The 15,378-nt window shown below is 34.3% G+C and overlaps 1 protein-coding gene across 8 annotated transcripts in view; it reads left to right on the top strand.

Annotated features, from left to right (window-relative positions):
• sdk (sidekick cell adhesion molecule) overlaps positions 1-15,378 on the top strand; it is a 223,097-nt gene that overhangs the window by 137,657 nt on the left and 70,062 nt on the right. For 5 of the 8 annotated variants that reach the window (XM_068352198.1, XM_068352199.1, XM_068352197.1 and 2 more), the window contains 9 exons: positions 287-437; positions 1,225-1,352; positions 1,933-2,052; positions 3,365-3,520; positions 10,706-10,756; positions 10,939-11,168; positions 11,747-11,942; positions 12,481-12,663; positions 13,357-13,535. In XM_068352198.1, coding sequence (XP_068208299.1) covers positions 287-437; positions 1,225-1,352; positions 1,933-2,052; positions 3,365-3,520; positions 10,706-10,756; positions 10,939-11,168; positions 11,747-11,942; positions 12,481-12,663; positions 13,357-13,535 — 1,394 coding nt within the window. The remainder of the gene's footprint in view (positions 1-286; positions 438-1,224; positions 1,353-1,932; positions 2,053-3,364; positions 3,521-10,705; positions 10,757-10,938; positions 11,169-11,746; positions 11,943-12,480; positions 12,664-13,356; positions 13,536-15,378) is intronic. The other 3 variants (XM_068352202.1, XM_068352203.1, XM_068352200.1) reach the window with 1 other exon arrangement.

Raw genomic sequence — 15,378 nt, 5'->3', positions numbered from 1 at the left:
AATTTTATGTTTTGAGTAATCATATTTATTGTATGGTTATGAAGCAGTCAGCATCTTATGTCAGTTGTTCAACCATATTAAAGGCCATGTAATTATAAATCTTAGTTGCCTCTATACAACTATTCATTTTTTTGGAAATTTATTACTTTGTTGATAAGATTGTTTAGTATGAGTGGTATATTCTACTGTAATTAGCAGATTGTTAGTTTCATTGTATATATAATACCATTAATTCTACACGAAAAAATTTTTTGCTGCTTTTTTTAAAAATTCATCTCGTTCACAGACCGGCCCAGGCTATCACGACAACTACCTCCGGAGACCTTTGCAGACTTGGGCAAAACTCTGATGATACCATGCTCTGTCACAGGAACCCCTGAACCCTATGTGACATGGCACAGAGATGCTGCAAATATAGTTACTTTAGAGGACAACAGGTAAGCACACCACAGCATATTGAGAATAACAAGGGAAACTGGATGGTAAATATGTTTAGTTTACTAATGGTTGATTATGTTAATGGCATTTTTGGTTGATGATAAGGTGACTCATATATACTTCTGTATCAGCTTTTCTCAGTTATTTTATATTGAACAAATGTTGCATAGTGGCATAGAGGTAGGAAGAGCAATAAGAAATTTTGTAATGCTCTGCAGATAAAGTAACTGAACACATCTAGGATAGTAAATGTCTCTGGTAATCCTTTCTTGATGAAAGTTATATTGTGTATACAGAAGAAGATCTAGGATAATAAATGTCTTTGGTAGACCTTGCTTGATGAAAATCATATTGTGTATACAGAAGAAGATATCATTATTTACTGTACTGCATTGGAAAAAGAGAGTAGAAGCAAGTTTTAAATGTATCTTGATGATAGTAGATGCATTAGGAATTTTATCCTTCTTTAGAATAAGTAATCCAGTGCATGTTTCTGAAAAAAAAGTGATTATAGGAATTGGTTTGTTGAAAAAAAATAGAGCATGGTACTATAGCCATTGCTCCATGAAGGAATGTGAAGTAATCAAAACATCCAAATATAACTTTGATTTCTAACTTTTGATAACCAATTATTAGTGCTCTCTCTCTCTCTCTCTCTCTCTCTCTCTCTCTCTCTCTCTCTCTCTCTCTCTCTCTCTCTCTCTCTCTCCTCAGGTTAAAAGATCCCTTGTTTGTGGATTACTAACTAAGTTGTTTGTTGAATAGTAATTTTGGTTTGCCTTTCAGGTATCGGGTGCTTCTGAATGGTTCTCTGGCGATTTCTTCTGTTCAAGTAAATGACACTGGTATGTTTCAATGCCTAGCTTCCAATGTTGCCGGTGAGACGTCGTCCTATACATGGTTGAAAGTAAAAAGTGAGTACCCTGTTAGTTTATTTTACTTAAGGGTCATCGGTGTTATATTCTTTGGGAATTTCTTTACAATAGATTGTACTGTACTTAGATTGAATAGGTAATAGTCAGCTGACTATATCACAAATAAGCGATTTTGACGAAGGAAAAATCTATTTCTGGGCGAGGGACCTGTGTCGCTCCGTGAAATGCTCTTTAAAGCACCATTTCTAAGGTATAAATAATGCTAAATATACCAGAGAAAAAAGTTGCATGGAATGCTAGGAATATATCCAGCTTGCTCACCCCTAAAGGGTGTCGGTATTAAAACTGGGGCGAGTGATACCACTACCAGAGGTCCCTTTCCAATTAGACTTCTCCTTCCTCAACATCCCCCGTTACTACGAGGTGTCGTTCTTTACAGCTACTGCCCCCCCCCCCCTTCCACTACCACTACCTATCTTTCTCCCATGTATCCATACATTACTAAGGAATGTTTTCAGTAGTCATGTACAGTACTAGAAGTGTTCATTTTAGAAAATATTCATCATCAAAGAAGTAAGCATGTATTTTACCAAAATCTCACATATGTTATGCATTACAGCCTCTGCTCCTGTGATGGACGTATCTCCAGAGAATCGCACTGTGTTAGATGGGCAAGATGCAACCATATCTTGTCGAGCTGGCGGAGCACCTCACCCCAATGTTACTTGGATGTTTGGTGGTAGGTTTGGTATAAATTGATGTGCTTTCCTCTAAGTACTGTTGCTGTTATTACAACTATCTCATTATCTCTTTCACCCCCCAAAGGACGTACCGGACATGGTAATTACAGGTTTTTATATATTTTTGATAATTTTAAGAGAAACTTCAGACATTTTCCAAATGAATAAGACCAACCTGACCTCTCTAGGACAAAAATTAAGCCTGTTAGAGCAATTTAAAAAAAATTATATATAGCAAAATGTGCTCGAAATTTAACCTTATGGTAGGGGTAAAAGGGTTACATTATACAGTATCAGTTTTCTTTATTTATTAACCCTTTTACCCCCAGGCTATCTGGAACTTTGCAACCCTTAACCCTCAGGCGTTTTTTTTTTAAGCACATTTTGCAATATATATTTTTTTAGTTGCTCTAAAAGCCTTAATTTTCATTATAGAGAGGTCAGGTTGGTCTCATTCTTTTGGAAAATGCCTGAAGTTTCTCATAAAGTTATCAAAAATTTGCAAAAAAAAATGTAAATAGCAATTTTTTGCAAGGACGTACCAGTACGTCCATGGGGTTAAAGGGATGAGTTTTGTAAAACGTACCAGTACGTACATTGGGGGTAAAAGGGTTAACTAAATGAATATAGTGTTTAATATATTATTATCATTGTTATCATTATTATGTGTAATACATTGCATAGATAAATCTCCTAAATTGAATCATCATAAATCCCATTGTAATGTCTTTGACCAAAAATTTTATGGAATTACTTGTAGCTGTTGGATACCATGAATGAATTTTTCTCTGCTATCAAAAGCCCAGAGACCCAAAGTATTTGAAATGTTGGGCTGCTGATTTATGTTATTGTTACAAGATTATTAAGTCACATTTGTTGATAATTAGAACTCACTGAAAGTATTTGTTCTGAAATGAGACATAAAATAGTAGATAGGTAATGTTAAGGAATCTGGACAGCCATGTTAGTTTTGTCCTGTGAAAATAGATGAAAAGCTTAGTAATAAATTGCAACCAACATTAAGGCATTTGATGAAAAGCACCTTCCACAATGAACCTTTGAGAGCCCTAAAAATTTTAAAGTGTTTGTGTTAAGAAAATTAAACCTTTTCCTTTTATCTTATTTTTTTTTCTTCTTCTTTTTATTAATATCTTTTCCATTGAAACAGTACTGTACATACAGTATGCAATTAGACAGTATATGGTAACCGTCCATAAATAGTTTTCTTAAGCCGTGGTAGTAGTGATATGATTTGGATGGTAGATATTGAGTAAAAATAGTTATTAACATAGAGCTTCTCTTTTTTTTCAGATAATGTGGAATTAGTTGAAAATAATCATTATCAGATACTCGCTTCCGGAGATTTGCTGATTGCTGGTGTTAACAGTAATGATGAAGGGAAGTACACTTGTGTGAGATCTAATGAAGCTGGCACTGTGTCTGAAAGTGCTTGGCTGACTATTCTAGGTAAGCCCTAACTGGAAGTCTATTGATATACTAGCAAATTCTGCCCATCCTTATTTTAGAATGACTGTTGCAAGATGTTGTTTTGATCGTACGCTTAAGATATCCTCGTTTAATTAAGTTTGACTTCTTGTATAGGCATATATTATGATGTATGTTTTGTTAGTGCATTAGTTGTATTAAAGAAAAATTAGATTATAAAGTACTGTAGTTAGTAAGTTCTTTGTAGCTTGTGGTTTGTAATCTCAAGTAAACTTACTTCTAATATTCAAAAGAAGTGATTATATTTATTTATTTTTTTTTTTTTTGTAATGTTAATACTGTACTAAAGTTTGCATTTTGGAAAATGTTATAGGATTAATGTGAATTTTAGTGAAGAGAATGTGTATAAACTATATTAATTATACTGGAGGCAAAATGTATAGATAACCTTTAGGAATGAGAGACTGTCGTATAAACAGAAGCAAACTTTTAGAAGTACAGTGTACGGGAAATAGATAGTTAAAGAAAAGAGTATAATGTTATTCCAAATTAGAATACTGTACCATATTCATTGCTCATATGAAGTTTACATCTAGGTTTCTGCAGTACAGTAGTAAGTATACAGGGATGAAGTTAGAAGTAGGTTGCAATTTCAGGCTTTGATTAAAGTCATATTTTTGTTTGAGCCGTATCTTCTTATTTTGAACAAATATTAACGAAAGTACTGTAACAGTACAGTATACTTTTTAGTGAAGTTTATAATTTCTTCTTGGAAAATAATAGGGTAATTCTGAAAATCAGTGTTTTAGACATCTCAGAATCAATGAAATATTTTGTTAGTATTATTACATAACAGGGGTTTTTTGTTGAGAAAATTATGAATAGAAATGTATATTTAAGGACTATTCAGATATGCGAGAAGAGAAAATTCATTGTATTTTGATACATTTTTCTTTCCTTGATTATTTATTTATTTCTTCTTTGATTAGTATTTCAGATTCATGCACTTGAACACATAAAGTTCACTTAGTATAAGATAGCAACACATTTTTTTCGTTGTATAAAGAGTGTGTGTTATTGGCATAATAGACAAATTGATAGACTTTTTGTCTAAGAATTTGTTTACAGGTTTTTTATGAGAAAATGGAGGTTTTATCATATTGAACAGTGCATGGTAGTTTTTATCAAATTTGTTGTGTGACATATTTCCTTAGAACTGGCAATATGATGTTAATTTAATGTACAGTAGGTCTCTTTTAAGCAATGAAATTTCTTATATATGAAAACATTGTTCCTTGAGACTTGGTTATTCAAACATATAATTTAAGGTTTTGAAGATGGTAATTAAGTTTTTGACATTTCTTGAATAGAAAATTCACAATTTGGCCTGTGCTTTGATCGCATACCACCTAGAAAAACGAGGCGGCGTCTACGTATGACCCCTTATAATATCTGTTGGGTCAGCAACCTTATTCTCAGAAACAAAATTTACTCATATATGCATTTTATACCGTCAATACTTATTCCATAACTAGTACACACGACCTGTCATAAATGACGGCTATATATTTAGATAGATATGCACACATCCTCTCACCAGGGTAGGATATGACCACTCCCTCTCCCCGTACCCGAGGGACGGGGAGAGCTGAGCATGATTGGGAAGAAATATATATATTTATATGTATAGCCAGACACTTGCTCTTTATTATGTAGGTAAGATTAGACCAAACCTTTAATATTTGGCTCAACTTCTGTACTCTCATAATGCTTGATCATTCTCAATATTGTGTATTTTTCATATTGTAATTTCTGTATTGTATCCAAGTTTACTTATAAGAACGTAACTGTTCTTAATTTTAGAGTTTTTCTTACATTTGGAAATACGAGAAACCTATGAAAAAACGATTTGAATTATATTCGACTTTTTGTCTTAATTAACAAGACGTACGATTAATAGGTTGTGGTATTTATTGTTTTGAGCAGCTAATCCCACCATTACGTGCTTGTCTTGGCTTTACTATTCTCTTGGTTTGGTGGTGGTTTGTCTTCAATGTTTCCCAGGTGATGGAAAGTACAAAAAGGAACTAGCCTTACTTTTAGATTCAGAAAAAAATTACCAAAATATTTGCATATACATTAATTACTCCATAGACATTTATAAAAGTAACATTTGAAAATTTTGAATATTTAAGTATGGTAAAGTTATCTTTGCATGAGAAATTTTATTACTATATTTGATTTTCTTGTAAGAGTTGTACTTGCTGTTCATTTTCCAATCTAGTACTGTATTTTGCAAGTTATCTGCTTTATATTTATTAGACTTGGTAGGGTTGCTATTTTGTAAGCTCACTGGGATATTAACACCATTCTTTGTTTATATTTCAGGTCCCTTGCAATGTGACTGGTCAGATCTTTTTAAAATTTAAATTGATATAAAATTTATCTTTTACTATGAAATATTTTCAAACTTATTTTTTCTCAAAATTACAGTTAAGGAACTCAATTATTTGACTGAAAGGTCTGAGCTTTGCATTTAAGTAGTTAAAGTTATTGGTCAGCTTCAAGTTTTTCCGAGTAGTGTAGTTCTTGGTATTATGGTCTACCTTTATCTTGAATTTTTTAAGAAATGCACCTATGTAGTTATTTTCTCTGTCTCAAATTAGCTCTGCAATTGTTGATTGAACCATTAGTAAAAAAAAACTGTTAATGAGAGATTTGATTAAAAGAAAACAAATAGTTTGCAACGCTTTTTCAGTGGAGTGTCCAGATGTCAAGCAATATATATGAAAAGTAAAAACTCAAAGAGAAACAGATCCATGAATATATAAACAAATCTAAGTGTTAGAAACAACTGGTTATTTTTCAAATACACATAATATTAGTGTTATCTAAATGATGACATAGCAATATTCAGAAGGCAAAGCTGATTTTTAGGGTGTGAAAATATTACCGAAGGAATGAAATTAGTTCAAAGTCGTAGATAAAATGTCATTATAGAATATCTCAAAAATATAATTATTGTTTAGTTAAAAAAATGTAGCTTCCTATGAATTTGATTATGATAAATTGGTTTCACAAATAATTATGGAAATTACCGGTACCTTAGTTTTCAGCTTTCCCCATTTTGATATATTGTAGGTACAGTAAAAGTTCACGCCGGACAATATATGTAGAATGAAGCTAATGTTAATACCATCAATATCCTTTATTTAAGTGCAATACTGTATTACTAGTTTGAGAATGAATATGTAGTTGATAATTTATGAACTACTTTATTGAGTACATTCCTTGACTAGTAATTTCTTATGGCCACCTATTTTACCATATGACTCTATTATTATTATTATTGTGATATAATAAGCTTTTCCAAACACATTGAGTTATTTCTACGAATATCCCCTGATGTTCATATTATTTTGTTCTCAAAGCTTGACGTACACCAATTCTACCCCCAGAAATCTTTAAAGAAAAATACTGTGTTCTTCCCTTCAAGAGGTCACACCTCTTTCCCACCAAGATGACGTCTGGTGACTTGGTATCCCACAGTGTTGGAATACGGGGTATTCACTAATGAAGTCAACATTTACTACTCTGCTCTAGATTCAAAATACCTTTACTTTAGTTATTTGTGAGAGCTTTTCCTAGATTTGTTAATAATTGACGCGTAGAGGAAATATCATTGGAAGGAGAAAGGACTAATGAGGTGGAATCATTTAGATATTTAGGAACTATGATCTTTAATACAAGGTCTTTAGAATTTGAGTTTAATGTGAGATTGAAAAAAGCAAGTCAGACAATGGCTAGGTTAAGTAAAATTTGGAAATCCAAGCGCCTGAAATTATATATAAAAATCAGGCCATATATCAGTTTAGTGAGATCGGTTTTGCTATGTGGACATGAGTCGTGGTATGACAATGAAACAATATCCATCAGATTTTGTAGACTTGAGAACAAAGCCAAAAGAAGAATATTGGGAGTTAAATGGCAGGATAGGATTAGAAATGAAACTATAAGAGAGATTACTCAAGTGCCATATGTGAATGAGATCAATGTGAGGGGTAGATGAAGATGGTTTGGGCATGCTCTTCACACTCCCAAGAGAGATTAATTCACCAAACTTTCAACTGGGCCTCATAAGGCACTAGAACAGTTGGAAGACCGAGGCTTACAGGGCTGAGGACTATGAAACGTGACGTGGGAGATGATGAATGGAAAGGTATTGTATTAAAAGCTCAAAATACACGACTGGCGAAATCAAAACTGAGCCCCTTTGCGTCAATAGGTGTAGGAGGTGATGATGATGAAGCATAGATTGTTTTAAGAGCATTAGATGGGTGGATCATGGTCCTCATTCTCTGTGTCTCTTGCCAGGACAGTATTGATATATATAATTGCTTTTAAGAATGCAAAACATTATGGTTTCGCTTATGGAAAGATATGTTCAAATGCAGAGGGAATAGAGTAAGAAATTCAAACATAAAAAATTAACTAGTGTTTAGTTTAGGGGAGTATCCAGTGAATCACAGATAGTTGATCTGTGGGTGATATTGGGAATGGCACTCAAGGTATTAACAAGCTTTCAGCCACTGACAAATGTTGGGGTTTTAATAATATGTAATGAGCCTCATAAACTATTGACTGCTTGAACTTCATTCAATAGTAAAATAAAGATTCTAATCTAACTTGCCCAGTTTTGAACTCTAGCTTAACTCCTCAAGTATTGACTAGAGGTTCTAGTTCACCAGTCAGTAAAGGTTCTGATGGTACGCATATTGTGACAAAGTCGAGATCCTTTCTTAGAGCCTCTCATTTTTTCTACTTTTGGATCTTCTACTGTGTAGCCCTTGCACTTACCTATCTAATCAGTAAAGTCTAACACAGCCTTTGTTCCTTTCAATTATGAGGTAGAGGATAGAGTTGATAGCCTGGATCCTAATATCCCTCCTCTTGCTGGAGGTAAGCACTAGTAAGAAACCTCTTTATCTCATAGAGTAATATTGTATCTTGGTATATTGTACGGTATGTTTTTATGAGGAGTTGCATTCCGATGACAGTGTACAGTGCTTGTTCATAGGCTCGGCCACTAAGTTATCAAAAATTGTCCATAGTGATGTTAATGTACAGTAGGTTCTATTACTTCTGCTGACATGAGTCACTTAGCTTATGCAAGGCAAAGAAGACCCAAGTTAAAAGGAAGCAAATGAGAAGGGCAGTGTTTTATGTAAGGAGAAATGTTTCTTTACAGCAGGAGGAAGAGGAAGAGAAAGAAGAGGAGGCAGAGGAAAGGGGAAAGGAAGAGCCTAAATGTATCAGATTTCTTAACAGGCAGAGATTTTGAACCTTTGGAAAATCTTAATATTAAAGATCTCGCAGCTAAAACTCATTTTCTTTTGGTACTAGCATTGACTAAAAGCATAAGTGAATTGCAAGCTCTTTCTTATAAGATTGTTTTTGGACAACATAAGATGATTTTACTGTCACATTTTTTCAAATTACGTCTTCGGAAAAGGAAGTTGTGAGTTCATCAGAGAATAGATTTCTCTGTTCAGTGAAGACTGTTAAGTAATATTTGGCCAAAACTGCAGACATTGGGGTGAATGTTCCTAATTTGTTTTGTGTGGTGAGGTTTTCAAATTGTCTTATTGTGGAAAATTACTATATCTTTCCTTTTTAAAAGACTGGTCACAGACACTCATAAATTGCATCCAAGCAAGACGAAAGACTTGGAAGTGAGAGTACATGTTATTGAAAGTGAAGCCATATTTCTAGATTTTTCAAAGATTCTTTCTTGGAATCAGTTCTATCTGCAGTTTAGTTTGCTACCAAATCGGTATTCGTAAAACTTTATCTTGAAGAATCCTGGTTTTCATTTAGATTTTTGGGTTTTGGGTGCCATTTTTAGTTTAGGGATTATTGGTTTTCTATTTTGGGTAGAGTATATGGATAACTACAGTCATATGTAATGACGAGGTATTGAAAAATACAAACAGGAGCATTAAGTTATAACCTTAGATGTCAAGCTCTGATATTGAACCACCAGATTAAGAGGCAAGTTGAGATTTGAAATTAGTATTATTATTACTATTATTATTATTACTTGCCAAGCTACAACCCTAGTCTCTTCTACCCTTAGCAAGAGGAAAGTGGCCATTGAACAATTACAATACAGTAACCCCTAGGGTGAAAATAACTGTTTGGTAATCTCAGTGTTGTCAGGTGTATGAGGACAGAGGAGAATATGTAAAGAATAGACCAGAATATTCGGTGTATGTGTAAGCAAAGGGAAAATGAACCGTAACCAGAGAGAAGGGTTTAATGTAGTACTGTCTGGCCAGTCAAAAGATGCCATAACTCTCTAGTGGGAGTATCTCAACGAGTGGCTGGTGCCCTGGCCAGTCTTTGAATTTCTTATCTCTTTTCTTTGTGACCCACATCCATCAGTGTGTGTGTGTGTGTGAATTGGCAATATAAACATACCTGGAGTGTCATAGAAATGAATGAAATTTAATAAGTAAAATTTGTTACTTCTTTCCTCACCTGATGTTCATATACATGCTCACTCTCTCCCCACTGACTCATGATGTCAGAAGGGTAGGTTATTAGTTTCGACTTTAATACTAAGGATGACATGGGCGTATTCCAACACTGACGGATGCCATTGGTCACCAGATGTCGCATTGTTAGCAAAAGTTTTGGCCTCTTCAAGGGAAGAAAACGGGAATTTCTTTATTTTTGTGGGGAGTAGAGCCAGTACAGTATAAGTTGAGGTTTGAGAACAAATTATATAGTATAGAAATAGAAAAATTATTTAATTATTTTTCTATACATATATATATGCTCTTTTTCTTTGCCTTTAATATATTTCTTTTCATTAATATTTCGTGACATCTGGATATTTGACTGAAGAAGAAGCATGAAACCTTGAAATCCTTTATTTGTTTTTCTTCAATAAGAGAAGTCCTCATCAAGAGCTTTTATTATGGGACCCATGGTTCTTAAATGAATCAGAACTCATGGTGATGGAAACCTTTTACAGTAGTCTTATGTTTTTGGCCTTTATATCTTATGAGACCAATATTTTAATCTTGAGATTTCTGCCAATAGTTCTTTATTATTAATCTCCAAGCGGGTGCCTGTGGTGATAGATAAAGGGAATCCTTCTTAACACCTATAATAACTATAAATATTGTAATTTTGTAATAGGTCTAGCTACGGAGTTGAGAAACTTTAAGAGAATGGCGCGTAGCTCTGCAGGTAGGGCAAGTATTGCCCTTTGTCATTTCAGTGATTTATACTGTAACTGGAATACTTTTGAATGAAATACCGCAAGAAATGTATTGTTTCAAGCATGTGACGCTTTTGTGTGCCTTTTGATCAAGAAATTAGTGTGCCACCCACTGTTGTGCTTACTTCTATGCAATTTTACTTTTTTCCAGTCAAAACGCAAATAATCCAACCGCCAGTGGACACCAGGGTAATCTTAGGCCGAGTAGCAAATCTTCAGTGTAAAGTCTCACATGCACCTACAGTGTCTGTAGGAGTTCAGTGGTTTCACGATGGTATCCTGGTAGAACCAGAAGGTACTCCTCGAATTAGTGTTCGGCAGGATGGGGCACTAGAAATTCAAGAAGTCAGAGCAGCTGATGTGGGCACTTACACATGTGTGGTGAGTATTTTTTTTCGGTTCCCTTTGGCTCTGAGAGGTCAAAAGAATTAGTATAGAAAAGTGTTGAATCCAAATGGTATTTGAAATTTTGGTATTCAAGAAGTTATGCAGAAGGGGCATATTAATTTTAATTTTGATTGTGAGAGATGAAAAAGAAGGTACAGTATAAGTAAGTGTTTCTGCTATGGTTCATTATTCCTGAGCATTTCCTTAAAATGCTGAATGTGATAAAATCTATGCCCTAATGGTAAGGTATTATGAATTACAAGTATTACTGGATTTTTACACAATTATCTCCATGGGGGAATACAGGTGTGTGCCTTGTGGAGTGTTCAGAAGTATTTAAAGCCTAAAATGCTTTCTACCCTCTACTTTTCATTCAGTTACCTTGGTCTCCTCCCACTTATCGGTCCAATTACTACATGTGTATATGGCATTGGTTTTTACCTCATTAATTAATAAATCCTGTTTTATAGTCATGAGAGTGACTAGAAAACATTGTAATCTGTGTACTGTAGGCTTACTTCAGGTAATGGAGATGATTTTTGTGGAATATAAACTTTATTGCATTTTATCAGGTTACATCATCAGGGGGAAACGAGACTCGCTCTGCTCGCCTTGAGGTGATAGAGTTGCCTTATGCGCCAACTGGTGTTAAAGCAGAACGAACTCCATTGATTTCAAAGTCAGTTCGCGTGTCGTGGACTCCAACTTTTGATGGAAACAGCCCAATTGTCAAGTTCATTGTTCAGAAGAGAGAGTCAGCAACTGAAGGTACGTTGTTAGCCAAAGGCATCAATTTTACACATTTGTATATTGATGGAACTTAATATATAACTATTTTGTTTCATGGTCACTCACTTTTGTAATGTTATCCTATTTCAAAATTTTGTTTGTAGAATGTATTATTTTGGTTTCATCCTTACCACATACTGTGAAAACATAAATGATACAAGTTTAAAGTTCATATTTCAATTTCATAATGTAGGCTATATTAGTTTTACACATTTTTATATTGATGGAACTTAATATATAACTATTTTGTTTCATGGTCTCTCACTTTTGTAATGTTATCCTATTTCAGAATTTTGTTTGTAGAATATATTATTTAGGTTTCATCATTACCACTTAATCTGTGAAAACATAAGATGATACAAGTTTAAAGTTCATATTTCAATTTCATAATGTAGGCTATATTGTCCGAGTCTAGAATCCAGTAGCGGTGTGCCATTTATAAAAAGTCATAGTTAAGGTTTTTTCCATTTTGGTTTTCATTTTGTTAACTAAAAACATAATCCTATTTTAATTGCAGGTGTGGATGATCTGGGTTTAAATTGGGTTACAGTTCTTACCAATGTAAGTGCAGATGCTACTCAGGCAATAGTTCGAGATTTGCGACCTTCAACAGCCTACCAGTTCAGAGTCTCAGCTGTCAACAATGTTGGAGAGGGCTCCCCATCACTTCCAACTGACACTGTCATATTGCCTCAAGAAGGTTTGTTTGTTTATAAGTTTATTGAAGATAGCTATTGTACTTTTAGATATAATTTTATACATTGCTATTGTATCAAGTTTTCATGGTGTTTTATTTCTCAATTGCCAGTTCAGGTGCAAATAAAATGAACATGTGTATGGTTTCATTTAGAGGTAGGATTCTTTTAAAGTTTCATTGTATTCAAAGAAAAAACTGTTCAAAAGAACATTCACAGTAAATTGCATAGATTTTTTAGTACCTCTGTTAATCGCTATTTACCATTTTCCGTCCCTGTTGTTTTACATCCCGAGAACAGGTGTGCTTCTCCTATGGGGTTTCTCTCTCCAGTCCCACGTTCTTATAACCAGTGCTTTTCTGTTCCAGCATATCTATTTAAGACTGCATTCGTTTGTTATATTACTCTCGGATTGTAACAGTTCTATTACACTATTATATTTGTTGACCTTTTTCTAACTTCATGTTTCTCTTCACTTGTCACCATTTTAGATACAAATTTGCACTAAGAACAAGTAAAACATGTTGCTATCCTTGTTTCCTTGAAACATTTAGATACAAATTTGCACTAAGAACAAGTAAAACATATTGCTATCCTTGTTTCCTTGAAACATTTAGATACAGGCCTTAATACTTTACTCTTTAATGTTCAAGGTCATGTAGTGGATGAGATTTTTATGTCAAATGTATTTTTTCCAGCTCCATCAGGACCTCCTCAAGGATTAGTTGGATCTCCAAGATCCTCAACTGAGATCATGATTCAGTGGGAGCCTCCACCAGAAGAAGACCGAAATGGGTTAATCCATGGCTTCATGGTGCGTTATAGGCTATGGGGCTACAAGGACTCACAGTGGTATTATCGGAATATTACGAAAGAGGTATAGTGACTTTGTTATACGTTTATTTTCAAATGAAAATCCTTGGATATGACTTGAGACCTGTAGATACAGTAATGCTCCATGAACCATAGATTTTTTATCTCTCTCTCTCTCTCTCTCTCTCTCTCTCTCTCTCTCTCTCTCTCTCTCTCTCTCTCTCTCTCTCTCTCATTGGTACAGTGATACCTCTGGATACGAAAGTTTCTGCTTACGAAAAATTCAGGATGCGAAAAGTGATTCGAAGATTTTTATGCCCCAGGATACGGATAAAATTTCAGGATACGAAAACCTTACGAGATCCCAACTCTTCGCCGAGAGTAATTTTAAAAAGCGCGCGCCGCCTGACTTTGAACTTGGGTAGACTCACTTACAGCCTCCCACTCACCCATTGGTTATCTCTCTACTCAGACGCTAGCTGACGCCATAAGATCCTGCTTTCCTATTGGTCGGAAACTATCCCAGCTTGCCTACGCACTGGCGTTCATCTCTCTCTCTCTCTTTTCGTTCCGACCGCGGTATCGTTAACAGACATTGTGTGCTTTCGCTTGTTTGACTTAGTGTTAATATACAGTACATTCGTACGCCACGTGTTATCGTTAATAAACATTCGTTACTGTGCACTGTACTGTATTAGTGTTTACTATACATAGACTGTATATAACGTTACGTAGTGTATTATATTACGTTTGCCTAACGCATTTTAGAAATGTGTTGAAAAGTAGGCAGAAACAAGCTTCAATGGATAGTTTCTTATTAAAGAGGCCAGCGGTATTAGTAGGCCAAGACGAAGGTGAAAGTGAAGAAAAGAAACAGAACAGAGGAAGGGATGAAGAATTAGAAGGTGAAAGTAAAGAAAAGAAACAGAAAAAAGAACGTGATGAAGAAGTAGAAGAGATTTAGAAAATAAGAAAAACGTAAAGTTATGAAAAAGCAACAAAAAAAAATTCAATTTTAAGTTTTATGTTACCGTTAAGTGTTAAAGTAATTTTTTCTTTCATTTTATAGTTTTCCATACGTAATGTTAAGTGTTAATTATTTCTTCCATTTTTTTATTTCGTAAAGTTTAAGTGTTAATGTTTTAAGTGTGTAAATTACTGTACGTAGTCTGTCACTTGTTACGTTTTCTGCCTTATGCCATCCTCCTCTGCCGCGACTTCGCTATCGGACATCGTCTCAATCAAAAGGTAAGTTTCAACTTTTTTGTTACACTAATTAACTGTAACCTTTTTTTCAGAGTGTACAGGTATCAATCATTAATTTAGGTGTACGTACAGGTAACAATACACCTTCACTGATCTAAATGCTTTACGTACATACAGTACCGTAACTTTTATACAGTAATAAAGAAAACGGACCGTTTTCTTTGGGCTTGGGGGGGATAACTTGGCTATAACTACATTATTGAATAATCTCATAGTGGTTTCTGGAATGGATTAGGTTGTTTTTAACGGTTGTGTTAATTATTGAATGATAGAAATGGCTGCATTGCATGTTTATTACTACAGTTTAGCGTGTTTATGAAAGAAAGGGTGACTTTTTATAAGGCTTGGAACGGATTAGGCTATTTACATGTAAAACGCGACTCAGGATACGAAAATATCAGGATACGAAACCGCATCCTGAACGGATTAATTTCGTATCCTGAGGCATCACTGTATTGTCATCTTCCTTAGTTGCTTTATTACTTTTTATTTTGTTATGTTTACTTTAATAGCTGTTTATGTAATGTAGGTTCAGATGTAAATTTTGTTTGCTTGATTGTATGATCTATTATCTTGTTGCTTTGTTCTTTCCTTTTACCTTTGCTGTCAATTTTTCTTTTACTTTCATTTACTTTATATAT

The sequence above is a fragment of the Palaemon carinicauda genome, chromosome 28 (assembly GCF_036898095.1).
Source record: "Palaemon carinicauda isolate YSFRI2023 chromosome 28, ASM3689809v2, whole genome shotgun sequence".
Taxonomy (NCBI): domain Eukaryota; kingdom Metazoa; phylum Arthropoda; class Malacostraca; order Decapoda; family Palaemonidae; genus Palaemon; species Palaemon carinicauda.
This window is presented reverse-complemented; position numbering and strand designations above follow the sequence as displayed.